The sequence below is a fragment of the Podarcis filfolensis genome (assembly GCF_964270895.1).
Source record: "Podarcis filfolensis genome assembly, chromosome: 10".
Classification (NCBI taxonomy): domain Eukaryota; kingdom Metazoa; phylum Chordata; class Lepidosauria; order Squamata; family Lacertidae; genus Podarcis; species Podarcis filfolensis.
In genome coordinates, this window is record NC_139612.1 from 23,572,515 (window position 1) to 23,588,859 (window position 16,345).

General features: G+C 45.0%; 1 protein-coding gene across 1 annotated transcript in view; it reads left to right on the top strand.

Annotated features, from left to right (window-relative positions):
* The first annotated feature begins 3,056 nt into the window (after positions 1-3,056).
* PPP1R3A (protein phosphatase 1 regulatory subunit 3A) overlaps positions 3,057-16,345 on the top strand; it is a 35,516-nt gene continuing 22,227 nt past the window's right edge. Inside the window, exon 1 of the mRNA XM_083574391.1 lies at positions 3,057-3,927. Within this exon, the coding sequence (XP_083430517.1) occupies positions 3,107-3,927 (821 nt within the window). The 5' untranslated portion in view covers positions 3,057-3,106. The remainder of the gene's footprint in view (positions 3,928-16,345) is intronic.

Here is a 16,345-nt window from a genome sequence, read left to right on the forward strand (position 1 = left end):
TTGGTGTACAGAAAGACTACACACACATTCGCCTTTTACACATGTCTCATGCATAATGAACCACCTTTTATATACATATAAAAAACAGCTGAAGATTACAAAATGAAGACCTAGGACAGAGGCCTTTTCATCTAGCTGGAAAAGCTTATTCGAAAGATTGCATCAATCAATTAGTTAATTAACACCGATTCTACCTTCCCTTATGGTCCAGGGACTTCCCAATTATTTATTTAAAGAATGTGAAACAATCCTAACCACAAGAACTTTAAACAATTAAAGCAACAACAACTAAACATTACAAAATAAAAAAGCCATGGCGACAAAAAGAATCCAGTTTACAAAGGGCCAAGTCCCTTACAAAACCATTTTATGTTCCACTTGCCAATGTAATGTATCTAAGTACATGAATGAAGCCTGAAAATATACTATACAAAACAGAGACGTTAAATGTCAATATGTTGTGACTACCAATATGTTGTGACAGTAAACTGGACAGAAAATTCATGGATGTTGGTGGAGCCACATGTGAGACCAAGTCAGAGAGTTCTTCCAACAGAAAACACCCCTGTTTTGAATTTTTCTTGCTTGAATTTTTCTTGCTGAGATAGTGACGAAATTCAGAGAGGGGTAAGACTTTTTTTATGCAGTGTGTGGCGACTGCAAAGAAAAAGAAAGGAAAAGGAAATTCCATGCGAGGGAATTTGGAAATGGATTAAAAATAAAACCATCAGTATGATCATTCTCTTAATACAAGTCTGCAGTGTGGATCACAAGTGCAATACGGTATACAGTTCTGCTCACCCCATCTGCACAAGGATACGTTGAGCTGAAAGGGGTGCAAAAAGGTGCAATCAAAATTCTAAGAGGTTTGAAGTAGTATCTATTTGGAAAAAAAAGCTAAAGCATTTGGGGCTTTTTTACTTTTAAAAAATGTGGCTGGGGGTGGATAAATGCTAAGCATTTTAATAAAATTAGGCATGGCGTGAAGAAAGCAGATAGAGAAAAGGTATTCTTACTCCTTGTCCCATAATAGAAGAATCTGGGGTCATCCAATGAAGCTGATTTGTTGGAGATTCTGAACAGACAAAATAATTTGTAATTTATGGGATTTTGTGGCAAAAGACATAGGGATAGCCTCTGGGTTAGATGAGGGTTTAAAAAGGATTAGACAAAGTCACACGGGGTAAGGGTAGCAGTGGCTGCTAATAATGGTGGCTATATGAAACCTGCATGCCTCTGTATGCCATTTGCTGCAGAGGTATATCAGCCGGGGCTTGTTGTATTCATGCCTTGTTTTTGTGCGCCCCAGAAATATCTACTTGGCTACGGTGGGTAACAGGATGCCAGACTAGACGGGACTTCAGTTTAATTCAGAATTGATTCTGAATACCAATATGGAGCCTGATTGTTCAATAAACACGGAATTGCACCATATGCAGTTACTTGTTATTCAGATGTAACTGACATCAGTGTATTCACATTCCCTGAACTGCTACATTTCTGTATCAGTTAATGGACTGTTTTTTAAAAAGTCCTCATGTAAATTATTGTTATTGTTATTGTTGTTGTTATTGTTATTGTTGTTATTATTGTTATTGTTATATTTCAGGGCAGTTCACAACATAAAAAAATCAGCATTTCTCCTAATACACACATTTTTGCAGGCAATTTCCCTCAATACAATGCATATGCAATTTTCTTTAATATATGTATTTTTTGCAAACTGTCCCCTAAGACACACATCTTTGCACACATCTGATTGGAGAAATTTTAAAGGACAGATGAGTTTTGGCTCATATATTGTTTCAGTTAAGTGCAATTTAGGTAGGTTCACAATAAAATCCTAACCGAACCAAATTTATTCCCCATCTGTAATCTATTCAGGGTAGGCTTTATCTCTTTTGCACAATGTGCAGGTGCTTTCTAATGCTGACACAAAGTCATTGCATATATATATATGAATGGGCGGAGAAAGACTATTGTAGGGGCTGGTCAAAAGATGACTCATGCAATGCCGAGAGCTACCTGATACAATGAAGTATTCAGTTATAATGGGATTATATCTGACAGGCACCATAGCAGGGCAGATTTGCCACACTTGCGCCACATAGGACACATCTGTTTTGCAGTTGCTAGCTAGCAATGATCATAACCTTTTATTAAAATCCTACAACATTCCCCGCTGGCCCTCTCTCCCTCCTTCCATCTTCCCCACAATGCTTCATGTGTTTTGACATGAGGCAGTTTCATCCTTTACTTCAAGTGTAAGGGTTAGAATCAGTGCTGTTTTTCTAGAAAAAGAAGTGCCAGAACTCACCATGAACACCTCCGTTGTTCTCTTAGAACAGCAATGGAACCCGCCTGAGAGGTGCCGGAACTGAGTTCCATTGAGTTCCTGCTGAAAAAAATGCATTTGTTAGACTCTTACCTTTTGAAAAGCATTTAAGCTGAAAGTATTGTGGATTTTCAGGACACTATGCATTAAACCACAGGGCAAAAACTATATAGAAATGAAACTTAAGGCAGCTATAGCAATGACAGGGACAAGGAGTGGCATCAATACCAAATTAAACCAAATTAACTGATTACAACCCTAGGATCTGTCTGCAAAGTGTTGATTAACATGGTTCACGGAGGGCAGATACTGGCTCCCTGCCCTTAAAAAAATACACATATGCAAGGCAAGTCAAACTGCCTATTTTGTGCATAACATAGAAATCTCATACAATATAGGAACCCTCAAGATGACAAAATAAACATCCCAGATCAGGAATCTATGGTTGCTTTCTATCACTTTGAATGTCAACTTAGTATATTATGAATACGTATGCTTTTATGTTTGCTTTCATGATGAAAGTGGTTTCAGGTTTTAAGTTGTTGGCTGGTTGACATCTGTTTCAAAATGGATGTTTTCACAGTAATGCTATCAGACTGAAGGCCTTTGGAGAACAGGCAAGCATAGTTAAAAAGCCATTGCTTCTATTAATAGAGCAGAGTCCCTTCTGCAATGTCAACTGTAATATTAATCCTTGTTTCAAATCACAGGTCTCAAATATCAGCTGCCACTACTCAGACGGGTCTCTTTCGGTTTATATCAGAGAACCCAATGGAGTCTTTTGAAGAACCTGGTCAGGTTAGTAGGGAGAACTTATTAGAAGTTCCCACTTTAAGCGATTCTCTCTCAGAAGATGAAGATGTTAAAGCTACACTGCAGCACCGCTTCTCCCCCAGCCCCCGGAGGCGGAATTCAGATTCTTCTGAAGAAATGGAAGCAGAAACCCCATCCACCATTGCAAGAAAAGTTTCATTTGCTGATGCATTTGGTTTTGACCTTGTATCCGTTAAGGAGTTTGATACCTGGGATGTTCCAATTACATTACCAAATGACGACTTAGAAGATGAAGTTGTGCCTGTGGAGGAATTTTATTTATCTCCACTGTTTATACTGCCTGTCACACAAGAAGAGCTTTTGCAAAAAGTGCGTGCACATAAAGTATGGCTAGAGTCTGTCGAGTTCCTGCCAGGGATAACATGTATGAAGGGCATCATCCGTGTTCTGAATGTATCCTTCGAAAAGCTGGTCTATGTCCGAATGTCTTTGGACAACTGGCAGACTTATTATGACATCTTAGGAGATTATGTGCCTAATTCTTGTGATGGCGAGACTGACCAGTTCTTGTTCAAGATTTCATTGGTTCCTCCTTATCAGAGAGAGGACGCTAAGGTTGAATTTTGCATCCGTTATGAGACATCAGTGGGAATATTTTGGGCAAACAATGACAATCGTAATTATATTTTGATCTGCCACAAAAAGGAAACTGTGCCACCAGCAGAAGAGAATAAAGCCCAGGGAGAAGTTACAGATAAAGTCCAGGAAGGTGTTACAGACAAATATATCAAAGGCTGCTTAAAGACAATACCAAGCAGGTGAGGTTGCATGTTACACTTCTTTCCTTTTAAAAAAAGTATTGTAAAACCTCTTTCAGTGATCTCTTCAAAGAAGGAGATGCTGTTAATAACTTTTCAAAATCTGTCCCTGTGGTTAATTTTATGCTTTGATACTACTCTAAATAAAATGTATATAATTATATATATATTTTTCCAGAGAGGTTAACTTGAGGGAAATGTAATTACCGTAGTCTTACATCCTAAGTGTATTACCAAAATAGTATGAAAGTCATAACTACTAAGTAAAGGTGAAGCAGTTCATTACAGGTGAAACAGCTCATTCCTGATGCCTAAAATGTCGAGCATAGTTAGACTTTGATCACTTCCTATTTAATTTCACTGTAGAAATTTAGCAATAAACCTGCATAGTTGTTGTATACTCCTGAGAGTTTAAATGGGTTTTGACGATAGTTGGGAAATGCTTGAAGTGTTTTTAAAGGCCCGTAATCCTTTAAAAACAATTATATTGGTCATAACAGAGCTCTGATAAAGAATTAGTCTGACCAGGGGACACTTTGAGATGGGAGAAGAGGTGGGAAGACCACCTAGTATATGTTATGCCACCAAGTTCTGTTGCCACAGAGACCAGCTTATCTTTCACCTTTAGACTGGTAACTTGTGAAGGGGCAGGTAGCAGCATCCCTAGGGGTCCAGGTTTGCTTCAGAGGTCTGCAGCTGTTGACTCATGCATGAGAGGAATATAGAGGAATGTATTTATGATTTTGTTATATTTCAGTCATAAAGAAAACACACAATGTAAAGATCTATGTTTTGGTTGCTCTGAGAAAAGCAATAATCAATTTTGTTTTGTTTTGTTATTAACCATCATCTAGGCCAAGGATGGGAAACCTGTGGCCCTCTGGAAGTTGTTGGACTCCGACTCCTATTGGCCCCAACAAGTAGGCTCAATAGCTAAGCATGCTGGGGGTTGTAGTCCAACAGCATCTGGAAGGCCACAGGTTCTGTACCCCTGATCTAGATTCTGCTGTTTCCTATCTGTTACCGGTATATGTTTTGACCGGAAGTCTACAAGTGTAATAATGTATATTGCAGATGAAATGTTGGGTCCCTAACAATCTTTGTTATCTCAGAGATCTTAGCTATCTTTTTGCAGGTTTAAAACAAGCAGCCTGTAATGGCGCCTGCTCTGGTTACATAGATGATTTGCTTCGTTGCCATGGCATAAAATAATGCACAGAGAAGCTTTCTTTTGCACAATGATCCATTAGCCCTGTTGTGATCACAATCAGAGCTGGCTCTATATCTGAGCCGCAAAACATTTGCCTAATGGGCTCCTAACACTGGCGGGCTGCCGCAACATTGGTGGCTCCTCTTTGGGCATATTAGTGGCAGTGGGCAGCAGTTGCGCCATGATCTGTAACAAGGAACTACCATTTCAAATGTCGTTCCGTGCCTTGTGATCATTTTGGCTGCTGTTCCGTTTCACGAGGTAAAATGGGCCCAAGGGAGCACAGGTGGGTAGGCAGGCCCAATTGACAGAAGGCATCCACAAGTGGGGATGCTCAGGGCTGGTGGTGGGATTGTGTAGATTGGATTTATAAGATTAGATCCAATTAAGAAGAGCCTTGCTGGATCAGACCTGACCTATCTTGTCTAGCATCCCATTCTCACAACCACCAGCCACATGCCTACAGGAAGCACACGAACGGGATATCAACAGAGAGGTGCCACTGAGAGTCCTGCTTCAAAGCAGTGCTTTCGGACATCCCCTTAGACTCACAACTTGTATGGTGTGAGGAGGATGTGCATGAAACACGAGTCCAAAGCCCTTTAGGGTGTGGGGAACTAGTTGTGCCATTCTGTTGGGTCCTGGCCCTGACCTCCAAAAGCGTAACACCTATGCTGCCTTTCATCTGTTAGACCTGCATTTGATCACGAGTTTTCTGTAAGCTCTAAACTAAGCTCAGGCACCTGCTCCCTTAAGAGTTTTGACCCTAAGGGGATATTTTGATACAATGACCTATTTGTATTTAGTTGGTCATGATTCTAAGGACTCAAATATAAGGCTGACAATTTGTGACACAACTGAATTAGTTTTAAGGGTTGAACTATGCAGGACAGTGGCAGGGTTTCCTCCCCCACATGCCTGCCTGCCTTGTTCACAGATGGGGGGCAAATGTTGCTGAATTAGGATGGCTTCTTCTGTGGAACTGATATAACATGTATGTTGTCACCGTGGTTAATATGTGACTACAGTGGTACCTCAGGTTAAGTACTTAATTCGTTCCTGAGGTCCGTTCTTAACCTGAAACTGTTCTTAACCTGAAGCACCATTTTAGCTAATGGGGCCTCCTGCTGCTGCTTCGCCGCCGGAGCACAATTTCTGTTCTCAACCTGAAGCAAAGTTCTTAACCTGAAGCACTATTTCTGGGTTAGCGGAGTATGCAACCTAAAGCGTATGCAACCTGAAGCATATGTAACCTGAGGTACCACTGTATTATTATTATTATTATTATTATTATTATTATTATTAGTTGAATTTAAATCTTCCCCATCCTCCCCAAGGATATACAATTCAACAAATATATAATCTGAAAACCCAAAACAAGAAAAGTCTGAAATGGATTAAAACATTCCAAAAACAATTACAGTTAGAAACTTCTAAAACGGACTGCAATGAAAAACCTATTTCTATCCAATGATCTTGAGGTAGCCAGGAACAGCCATGAAGGAGCATTTTCAAATTCTTCCTAAAAGTTAATAACAAGGAAAAAAAGCACACCTCACGAGGGAGGACACGTCACAAATTTATGGTGAAAGACTATAATCTATCTCTCTAGCAATTGGAAGTGGTTGGATCTGACTGAGCACTAAAAGAAGCGCATAGGAAAGATGTGCTAAATCCTCTTTCCTGCCTCCTTTCCCCTCAGTCTGTGGCTTAGACACTTTTCTCTATTCCTCGCTCACTTCTAGTATCAAAGCTAAGGTGGGAGAAAAGTGCTTGGAGCAACTGCGTGAAGGGAGATCAGGGGGTGTATGTGTCAGGGAAATGCAGTGCCCCTCTCCCAGGAGGGCTTACTGATGCAATAGAGGCACACGGTGGTGCTGAGGTTGGAAATGCCCAGCCACACCTCAGAATCCATGCAGTGTTCCCATTGGTGTGCCCATCTTGCCCCGACCTCTCAATCACCTGATGGCCCATCCTGCTAAGTGGCAAAAATGCTGCTTTTGGGGAGCGCGACCACTCAGCACCTCTCCAACTCACCAGATGCTCCTTTGTGCTCTCATATATTCCTTTCAAAGGTTGCCTATGTGGCATGGATAGGCATACCTGCATCTGTAGAGACCTTCCTTGGTACCCACAGGGTTTTTTTCTTTGGCTGCACCACCTGCAGAAATTAACCTTGAAAGATGCACTCCACTAGAGCCAATAGGATAGTCTGTGGCATGTGCTTTGTTGCAGGATGTGTGTGGTGTCCACGATCCAAAGGTTTTACTCATAAAAGAATGCCCCGTCTCACAGGTTGTATGGGAATAAGGAAGATGTGTGGCTGACACCATCACCATGTTTTTTTGATTATTATTTTTTGTGTTTTTTATATTTTGCTGGAAGCTGCCCAGAGTGGCTGGGGCAACACAGTCAGATGGGTGGATGATGATGATGATGATTTGTAGTTCCAGATAACCTGTTAGCCTCTTTTATGTATTACAGTGGTACCTCGGGTTACATACACTTCAGGTTACAGACGCTTCAGGTTACGGATTCCGCTAACCCAGAAATACTGCTTCAGGTTAAGAACTTTGCTTCAGGATGAGAACAGAAATCGTGCTCTTGTGGCACGGCAGCAGCAGGAGGCCCCATTAGCTAAAGTGGTGCTTCAGGTTAAGAACAGTTTCAGGTTAAGAACGGACCTCCGGAACGAATTAAATACTTAACCCGAGGTACCACTGTAATTGTAAAATGTAATCTGTTGCAGATTTTTATATATATTCACATGTACTCATACATTTAGAGAAAATACAGAGTGTTTATTGGGCTGTATCTTCAAACTACCTTTATTTCTCCTACCCTGCCCCATGTAGTTTAAATTGTTTGCTAACGTTACCTGGAACAATTTACAATTGTTACAATTTTTCCCCAGACAGAGATTAGGGCCCAACATTTTGGGCAAGAGGAATCTTCATATTTTTATAGACTAGGCATCATGTGTCTATTTGTTTTTAATAAAATGCTTCACTTGTAACAATGAGGTATCATTCAAAAATATGCAGTGAACAGAAATACCTGCTGTAAGAAAAGTAATTAATAGACCTTGACATTAGAATTTTGAAATCTCCCCAATTACACTTACAAGTCACCTCCTGGACTCCAATTTGCTTTATCCATTGGTGATGTCACAGCAATTAAGCCAATGGCACCCAGGTATCCCTCTCCCAAACTTCCTGCTTGTGGAGCATGAACATTCTGGTAATCTGATTTAGGGCAGCGCACAGAGACTCACTGAATGGGCGGTTCAGTTCGGGGGTGGTTCGTGGGCCAGTTAAATAACCCCCCATGGGCCACTTGTGGCCCATGGGCCCTAGGTTGCCTACCCCTGATCTAGATGGTGCTGTGAAAGTCATTCTGTCTCTCTCAGACTAATGTTTCTCACTCCATAGTAGGGAACATAAATAAGACAATATTGCAATGTGTTCTGTATACATTGTTTTCCTAAGGCTGCTGCCACCCCCCAGCAATACGATTGTTGTTGTTTAGTCGTTTAGTGGTGTCCGACTCTTCGTGACCCCATGGACCAGAGCACGCCAGGCACTCCTGTCTTCCACTGTCTCCCGCAGTTTGGTCAAACTCATGCTGGTAGCTTCGAGAACACTGTCCAACCATCTCGTCCTCTGTCGTCCCCTTCTCCTTGTGCCCTCAATCTTTCCCAACATCAGGGTCTTTTCCAGGGAGTCTTCTCTTCTCATGAGGTGGCCAAAGTATTGGAGCCTCAGCTTCAGGATCTGTCCTTCCAGTGAGCACTCAGGGCTGATTTCCTTCAGAATGGATAGGTTTGACCTTCTTGCAGTCCATGGGACTCTCAAGAGTCTCCTCCAGCACCATAATTCAAAAGCATCAATTTTTCGGCGATCAGCCTTCTTTATGGTCCAGCTCTCACTTCCATCCATCACTACTGGGAAAACCATAGCTTTAACTATATGATTAGAAAATATTAATAATATAAATATATAATAAAGCAGCTCACTGTGCCTGGGAGCTTGGGGTGCCCCCTTTCTATACCTTGGCCCCACACAACTGAATCATCAGTTTGTCTCAGTCATGTCTGGTTGTCAGGGAACTGTCATCTGAGACGAAGGAGGTGAAAGGGCTCATGGAGGGTGAGAGAGACCACTCAGCGGAGGAGGGGACCAGCAGGGGGAGAAGTGGAGTTCCAAGGGAAAGTGAGTCGGAGGGAGAGCTCAGAGATACTTCTAGCGAGAACAGTGGGGGGGTTTCAGGACCTCCCCTAGGAACACCCACTCCTCGGCGGAAACTGTCACGCCGAGAGTCCAGAAGACGTGTTTCCGTTAAGGAGCTTTTATGCTGGAAGAAGTTCCGTAAACGCCCACTGTCCGATTCAACGAGCGATTGATGGAGCCATGCTTAAGGAGCTCCATCACAGACAGAGGTTTGGGAACTTAGCCAAACTCTGAGGGATCAGGATTTTACGCACAAGCAGCTCATCATCCCATCACAGCAATCGGACAGTCCCTGAAAGCAGCTTGTGCAGAGAGGCATCATGAGTGACCCAGCCGGAGCCGGAGGAGCAGGAGGACTGGAGGAGGTCCAACTCTGGAAGAAAGGTACAGAATGTTGGAACTCCAGCTAGCAATGCAAACGGCGAGGCTAGAAGAAAGGAGGGCGCAGGATGCAGAAAAGGCAAAAGGCGCTACACTAGCAAGAAAGATGCCAGGAATGGTGCAGAAGTTTGGGGGGGACCCCAGGAACTACCAAGCCTTTAGGACAGAGATGCAGTATGCTCTTGAACTGCAGTTTAATGACTTTCCCGATGAGGCGTCGCGAGTGGCGTTTGTGATTGGCCATCTCGAAGGAGGGGCGAGAGACTGGGTCAGGCCCCTGATGGCAGGGAATAGTGACATGCTGAAGGACGCGAGGAAGTTTTTTCGCGCCATGGATTTGATGTTTTCCAGCGAGATTGAACAGGGACTGGTACGCAGACAATTGATGGCTTGCAAACAGGGGAGCCGATCGGTTCGTGAGTACTGGACTGAGTTTACAATGTTGATACATAGATTGGGGTGGGACCTATCGGCGGAACCCATTCAAATGCTATTTGAAGAGGGGCTTTCTTCGGCGGTGAAAGACGAACTTTCCCGGGCGCCCAGGGCGGAGTCTATGGACCAGCTGACCAAATCAGCGCTGACCATTGGAGCGCGCCAGGAGGCAAGAGCCTTGGAGAAGCGGGAGGGGAAAGGAGAGCGTTGGAGGGATTTCCGCATTCCAGAGATTCCAGAGCCAAGTTTCCCGCCCGGAGAGCCGATGGAAGTTGGAACAGCGCGCGCGCGCGCAGTTTCAAATCCCAGTGAAGGGAGGAAGAAGGAGGGAAAGAGCACCAAGAAATGTTACCTCTGCCAGCAGCCAGGTCACTTTGCCAGAGTCTGCCCGCAAAGAAAGGAATGGCAAGGGATGGCAGGGGCTGTTGGGGGAAAGGAGGAGGAAGTCCAGGAGCCAGTAAAAGCCAACGCCTGTCTGCCTCTGTCAGGGCACTGCAGACAGGCCAAGGAGCAGTAAAAGTGCCCACTCCGGAACCTCCAAGACCAGCCCTAGTAATAGAGGTGTTGCTAGAGCTGGCAAACGGATACCCACTAAAGACCAAGGCGCTGTTAGACTCAGGCAGCTCCTGTAATTTTATGAGCAAGGAGTTTGCAGCGGAACACCAGATACAGACACTCCCTTTAAGCAACCCCCTGCAAGTCACCACGATCGATGGGAGGGAGCTGTTGGGGGGAGAAGTTAGCCTACAGACCGTCCCAATGGTTATGAGGGTGGCCAGGCACACCGAAAGGATAGCGTTCAATGTAGCCACCCTGGGAGGGGCGCCAGTCATTTTGGGAATGAGCTGGCTAGCGTTGCATGACCCGCTAGTGGGCTGGCATCAGAGAGTGGTGTCCTTTGGGTCAGGACATTGCCTGGAACACTGCAAAGAGGGAAAGGTGCCAGAAGGGGCAAAAGCCTCCATAGCAGGGACGGAAGTGGCGAACAAAGGGGAGGTGCCCAAACAATACGCTGACCTGAGCAAGGTCTTCAGCGAAAGGGAAGCAGATAAACTACCACCGCATAGAGACTTTGACTGCCAGATTAACCTGGTCCCTGGGGCCCAGCTACCCGTGGGCAAGCTGTACGCCATGTCAGACAGGGAAATGCAGGAGTTGAGGGAGTTTATTGACAAAAACCTGAAGAGAGGTTTCATTAGAGAGTCCAGAGCGGTGGGGGGCAGTCCAGTGTTTTTTGTGGACAAAAAACACACGGATAAACCGAGATTGGTCGTGGACTACCGGGCCCTGAATGCCGTGTCAGAACCAGTGACTTTCCCCATGCCCAGGATTGATGACATTTTGACCAGGGTGAGGAAGGGAAAGATATTCACGAAACTGGACTTGAGAGGAGCGTACAACCTGATACGAATAAAGAAGGGGGATGAATGGAAGACAACGATGTTCACCCCCCTAGGGGCTTTCGAATATCGCGTTATGCCATTCGGATTGCAATCAGGCTCCGCCTGTTTTCAATCGCTCATGAACCATGTACTGGGACCTTTGCTCTACAAGAATTGCGTGGCATTCCTCGATGACGTGCTGATATATTCGGAGAATGAGGAGCAGCATGTGAAGGATGTCAGGGAAGTGCTGAGCCAGCTGCAAGCAAACCAGTTGTGGGTGAAATTGGAGAAGTGTCAGTTCCACACCAAGGAGGTGGAATTCCTGGGGTACCGCTTATCAGACAAGGGATTAGCCATGGATCCAGGCAAGGTCCAGGCGGTGCTGGAATGGAAGACACCAAAAACCAAAAAAGATGTGCAAAGGTTCTTAGGGTTTGGGAACTTTTACCGTAAATTCATCAAGAACTTTGCCCACTTAACGGCTCCCATCACGGACTGTCTAAGCAGCAAGAAGAAATTCGTTTGGACGGCAGAGGCGGAGCACGCTTTTGAGGAATTGAAAAAGGCATTCGCTTCGGAAGAACAGCTCCTGCATGTGGATTTACAAAAACCCATGAGAGTGGAAACTGATGCCTCAGACCGGGCGGTGGGGGCAGTGTTGCTTCAGCCAGGGAGCAATAAGTCGGAATGGAGACCGTGTGCCTTCTTTTCGCGTAAGCTGAACAAATCCGAGAGGAACTACACGGTATATGACCGAGAACTACTCGCCATTCACGAAGCGTTCCGGAGATGGAGACACTTACTAATTGGCGCACAGCATAAGGTGCAAGTGTGTACGGACCACAAGAATTTGGAGTATTGGAGAACAGCACGAGTGCTCAACCAACGACAAGTGAGATGGGCCCAGGAGTTCTCCAAATTCCATTTTGAAATCTGCTACGTGCCAGGTCCAGAAAACATCAGAGCGGACGCTCTCTCTCGCAAACCTGAATATTTGGAGGGGGAGGGAGCGCCAGAAGAGAGACATATTATCCCAGAGGACCACTGGGTGTGTGGTGCGGCCTGGGTGGGGCAAAGAGAACTGGTAGAGGGGACGGTCAATGATGAGTACGCCCAGGATAAGCTCAGAGGTTTAAGGAGAGAGGGAGAAGACCCCGGAGGTTTTGAAGAAAGAAACGGGGCATTGTATTACAAAGGGGCACTATATATACCCGAAGGGGAATTGAGGGGGAGAGTACTCAAACAGTTGCACGACAATCCCACAGCGGGGCATTTTGGGCAACACAAGACCATGTGGTTGGTGACCAGGGAGTTTTGGTGGCCCAAGGTGAGGGAGGATGTACGGGAGTATGTGAGAAGGTGTGACCAATGCCAGAGAGCCAAAGGAGAAAGGCGGGCACCAGCGGGTTTATTAGAACCGTTACCCACACCAGAAAGACCGTGGGAGGCGGTGTCGATAGATTTTATGACTGATCTGCCCAAATCCCAGGGGAAAACCGCCATACTAGTCGTAGTAGACCAGTTAACTAAGATGGGTCACTTTGTAGCTTGCTCACATGCAGTCACGGCGGAAGAGACAGCGAAATTGTTTGTAGAACATATTTTTAGGCTGCATGGCGCCCCCTTGAGGCTGGTGTCCGACAGAGGGAAACAGTTCACGTCCAGATTCTGGAGGAAGCTTATGAGCTTGTTGCACGTAGAGGTCAACTTTTCGACTGCCAGGCACCCTGAGACCAATGGGCAGGCGGAGAGGGCAAACGGTATCCTTCAACAATACCTGAGGTGCTATGTCAATGACAGAGAAAACGATTGGGTCGAAAAGTTGGCACTAGCGGAATTTGCTTACAATAATGCAGAGAATGTGTCCACCGGGATGAGCCCATTTTTGGCTAATTATGGGTGCCACCCCAGGGCGTTTCCAGGGGAAGGAGGAGAGAGATGGAGTGTTCCGGCCGCTGAACTTTTTGTAGAAGAAATGGAAGCGATCCATTGTCAACTCCAACACCACTTAGAAAGGGCCAAAGAAGAATATAAGAGGCAGGCAGACAAGAGCAGAAGGGAAGGTGAAACAATTAGGGTGGGGAGTCGGGTCTGGCTATCAACCCAAGGGTTGCCGTACAAGGGGGGTTGCAAGAAATTGAGACCCAAAAGATTGGGACCATTTGAGGTCATCCAACAGATCAACCCAGTGGCTTTCAGACTCCGGTTACCGAACCACATGAAACTGCACCCAGTATTCCACAGGTCATTACTGTCACCATACCGGGGGGAAGGTGAAGGGGTATCCACACGGGGGCCAGCCATAGAAGAAAGGGAAAGCCGCAACTATGTGGCGGAAATCATCGACTCCAGGTGGAAGGGGAATCAGGTGGAGTATTTGGTCGCGTGGGAAGGGGAACCAGAGTCAGAAAACACCTGGGTGAAGGCAGAGGAGGTCCATGACGAGGTCTTGATCGAAACGTTCCACCAAAGGTTCCCCAGGAAACCTCAGCCAGTAGCGAGGTTCCGAAGGGAGTACTTTGGCACCACCGACGATGAGGAGGAACTGGAGGGATTCAGGGAATCGGAGTTGGAAGGAGGTACCGACTCCGAGGAGGAGGAGTACTTGGAAACCGGGAACAGCAAAAGGTGGAGGGAAGTGTTCGAAACTTCGGAAGATGAGGGAGGTTCCTTCAGGGGTTTTGCTCCCTCGCCTCCCACAGAGGAGGGGAGGGAAGGGGGTGAAGGGGGCCCTGGAGGGGAGGTGGATGTCAGGGAACTGTCATCTGAGACGAAGGAGGTGAAAGGGCTCATGGAGGGTGAGAGAGACCACTCAGCGGAGGAGGGGACCAGCAGGGGGAGAAGTGGAGTTCCAAGGGAAAGTGAGTCGGAGGGAGAGCTCAGAGATACTTCTAGCGAGAACAGTGGGGGGGTTTCAGGACCTCCCCTAGGAACACCCACTCCTCGGCGGAAACTGTCACGCCGAGAGTCCAGAAGACGTGTTTCCGTTAAGGAGCTTTTATGCTGGAAGAAGTTCCGTAAACGCCCACTGTCCGATTCAACGAGCGATTGATGGAGCCATGCTTAAGGAGCTCCATCACAGACAGAGGTTTGGGAACTTAGCCAAACTCTGAGGGATCAGGATTTTACGCACAAGCAGCTCATCATCCCATCACACTGGTGATACTCAGAAATGTTATCAGCCATGGATGCTGGCAGACTGAGATAGAAAATGGGAAGTGAGCAGGTTGGCTTTGGTATTGGGCTAGGGATTAGTTGACAAGGCTGTCGCTCTACATGGCCTTCAAGAATGGCTGAGACATGGCCATGTTAGGAGTGGGCAGAAATGGCCAGAAGTCATGAGAAATCTTACCAGGGGTGCTGAGGCCAGTGGGATGGTTCAGAGAGGTGAGGCAGAGGCCAGAATTCCCTCTCATGAAAGAGTGAAGGGGATGGCAGAAATATCTGAAGCAGACTAGAGGGATCAGCTGCTAGCGCAAAACATATCACTATGGGGTGCTGCTTCTAACTGCTTTAGGATGAGGGTACTTACCTATTTTGCTTACCTGAACTAGTCACTTCTACTGTGTACATAATGAAAATGCATAATAGTATCTTTCCTGAGTTTGTTGCATCATTCAGAGCTCCAGGGAAGCAGGGCGCATTTCTGGATCACAGTCACACATTTTCAGTTTACCATATGATCTGATTTTGTAATCTGTTCTTTTTCAAAGAAAGGCATAGTCAATAATTTTTGTCATCACTGTGTTAAGATAGTCAGATATTAGTTATATAATTCTTTAGAGCCCAAGTTGATGCATCTGAAATGTTAGTGCAGGATTTTTTTTAAAAAAGAGGTAATATGTGATGGAGTACTAGATCTATTCTGTCATAGGTCTAAGATAAACGAGAGACCAAATATTTTAATATTGGAGCATTCCATCACAAGGAACCACAACTGAAATACGCATGTAACAGTGGTTGTTGCCAATGTAGGTAGAGTTTCTTATATAAAATTGGACAATTATGTAGGATTTTGATTTGCTGAAACTGCTTTCTTTTAAGAAAAAAAAACTACCTCATTTCTAGTGCAAAGAGCTGTGGAAATGTTTAGAAATATTAAAGTGATGGGTTCTAACCCAACTAAGTTCTACTTGGAGTAGACCCATTGAAATAACTGGCCCTGTTAGCCATGCTCATTCATTTCAGTGTGTCTACTCTGAGTATGTACTCTAACAATGAATACAACCCAGTGTCTGTAAAAGCCTTAGTACTAATTCATACATTTAGCAAAAGTATGGGGTACAAATTATCCCAAGATTACAGCATGACTATATATGTGTGTGAGAGAGATCACAAATCTGAGTGTATTACCTGATGATGATGATGATGATGATGATGATGATACCTAATACTGGGAATCGTACAATAAAAGAAAATAATACAACCTTGCCAATAGCTTACATCTATAAAACCTCATACTGAATTCTGCTTACATATGCAAACCTGTCATTCCTAGGAGCCAACTCCTTGGAACCAAGGTCCCTTCAGCCTCCCCCATAAAATATTTGAGGGGACTGCCCCCCCCAAGTTGATGGGCGTTGTCATTCAAATGGTATGTATGTGCCGTGTCATGTGATTGATTATGTGGGATGGGGCTTACCTGCCCCCCAATGTTTTATTCAAGTTGGCACTCCTGCTGCCATGTTAGGGAGAAGAACTGGTTGCGAATATGTTTCTGGTTGTAATTCAAAGTATTTGTGATTAAAGCCTTTAAGTGGCTTAGATCCAGTATACCT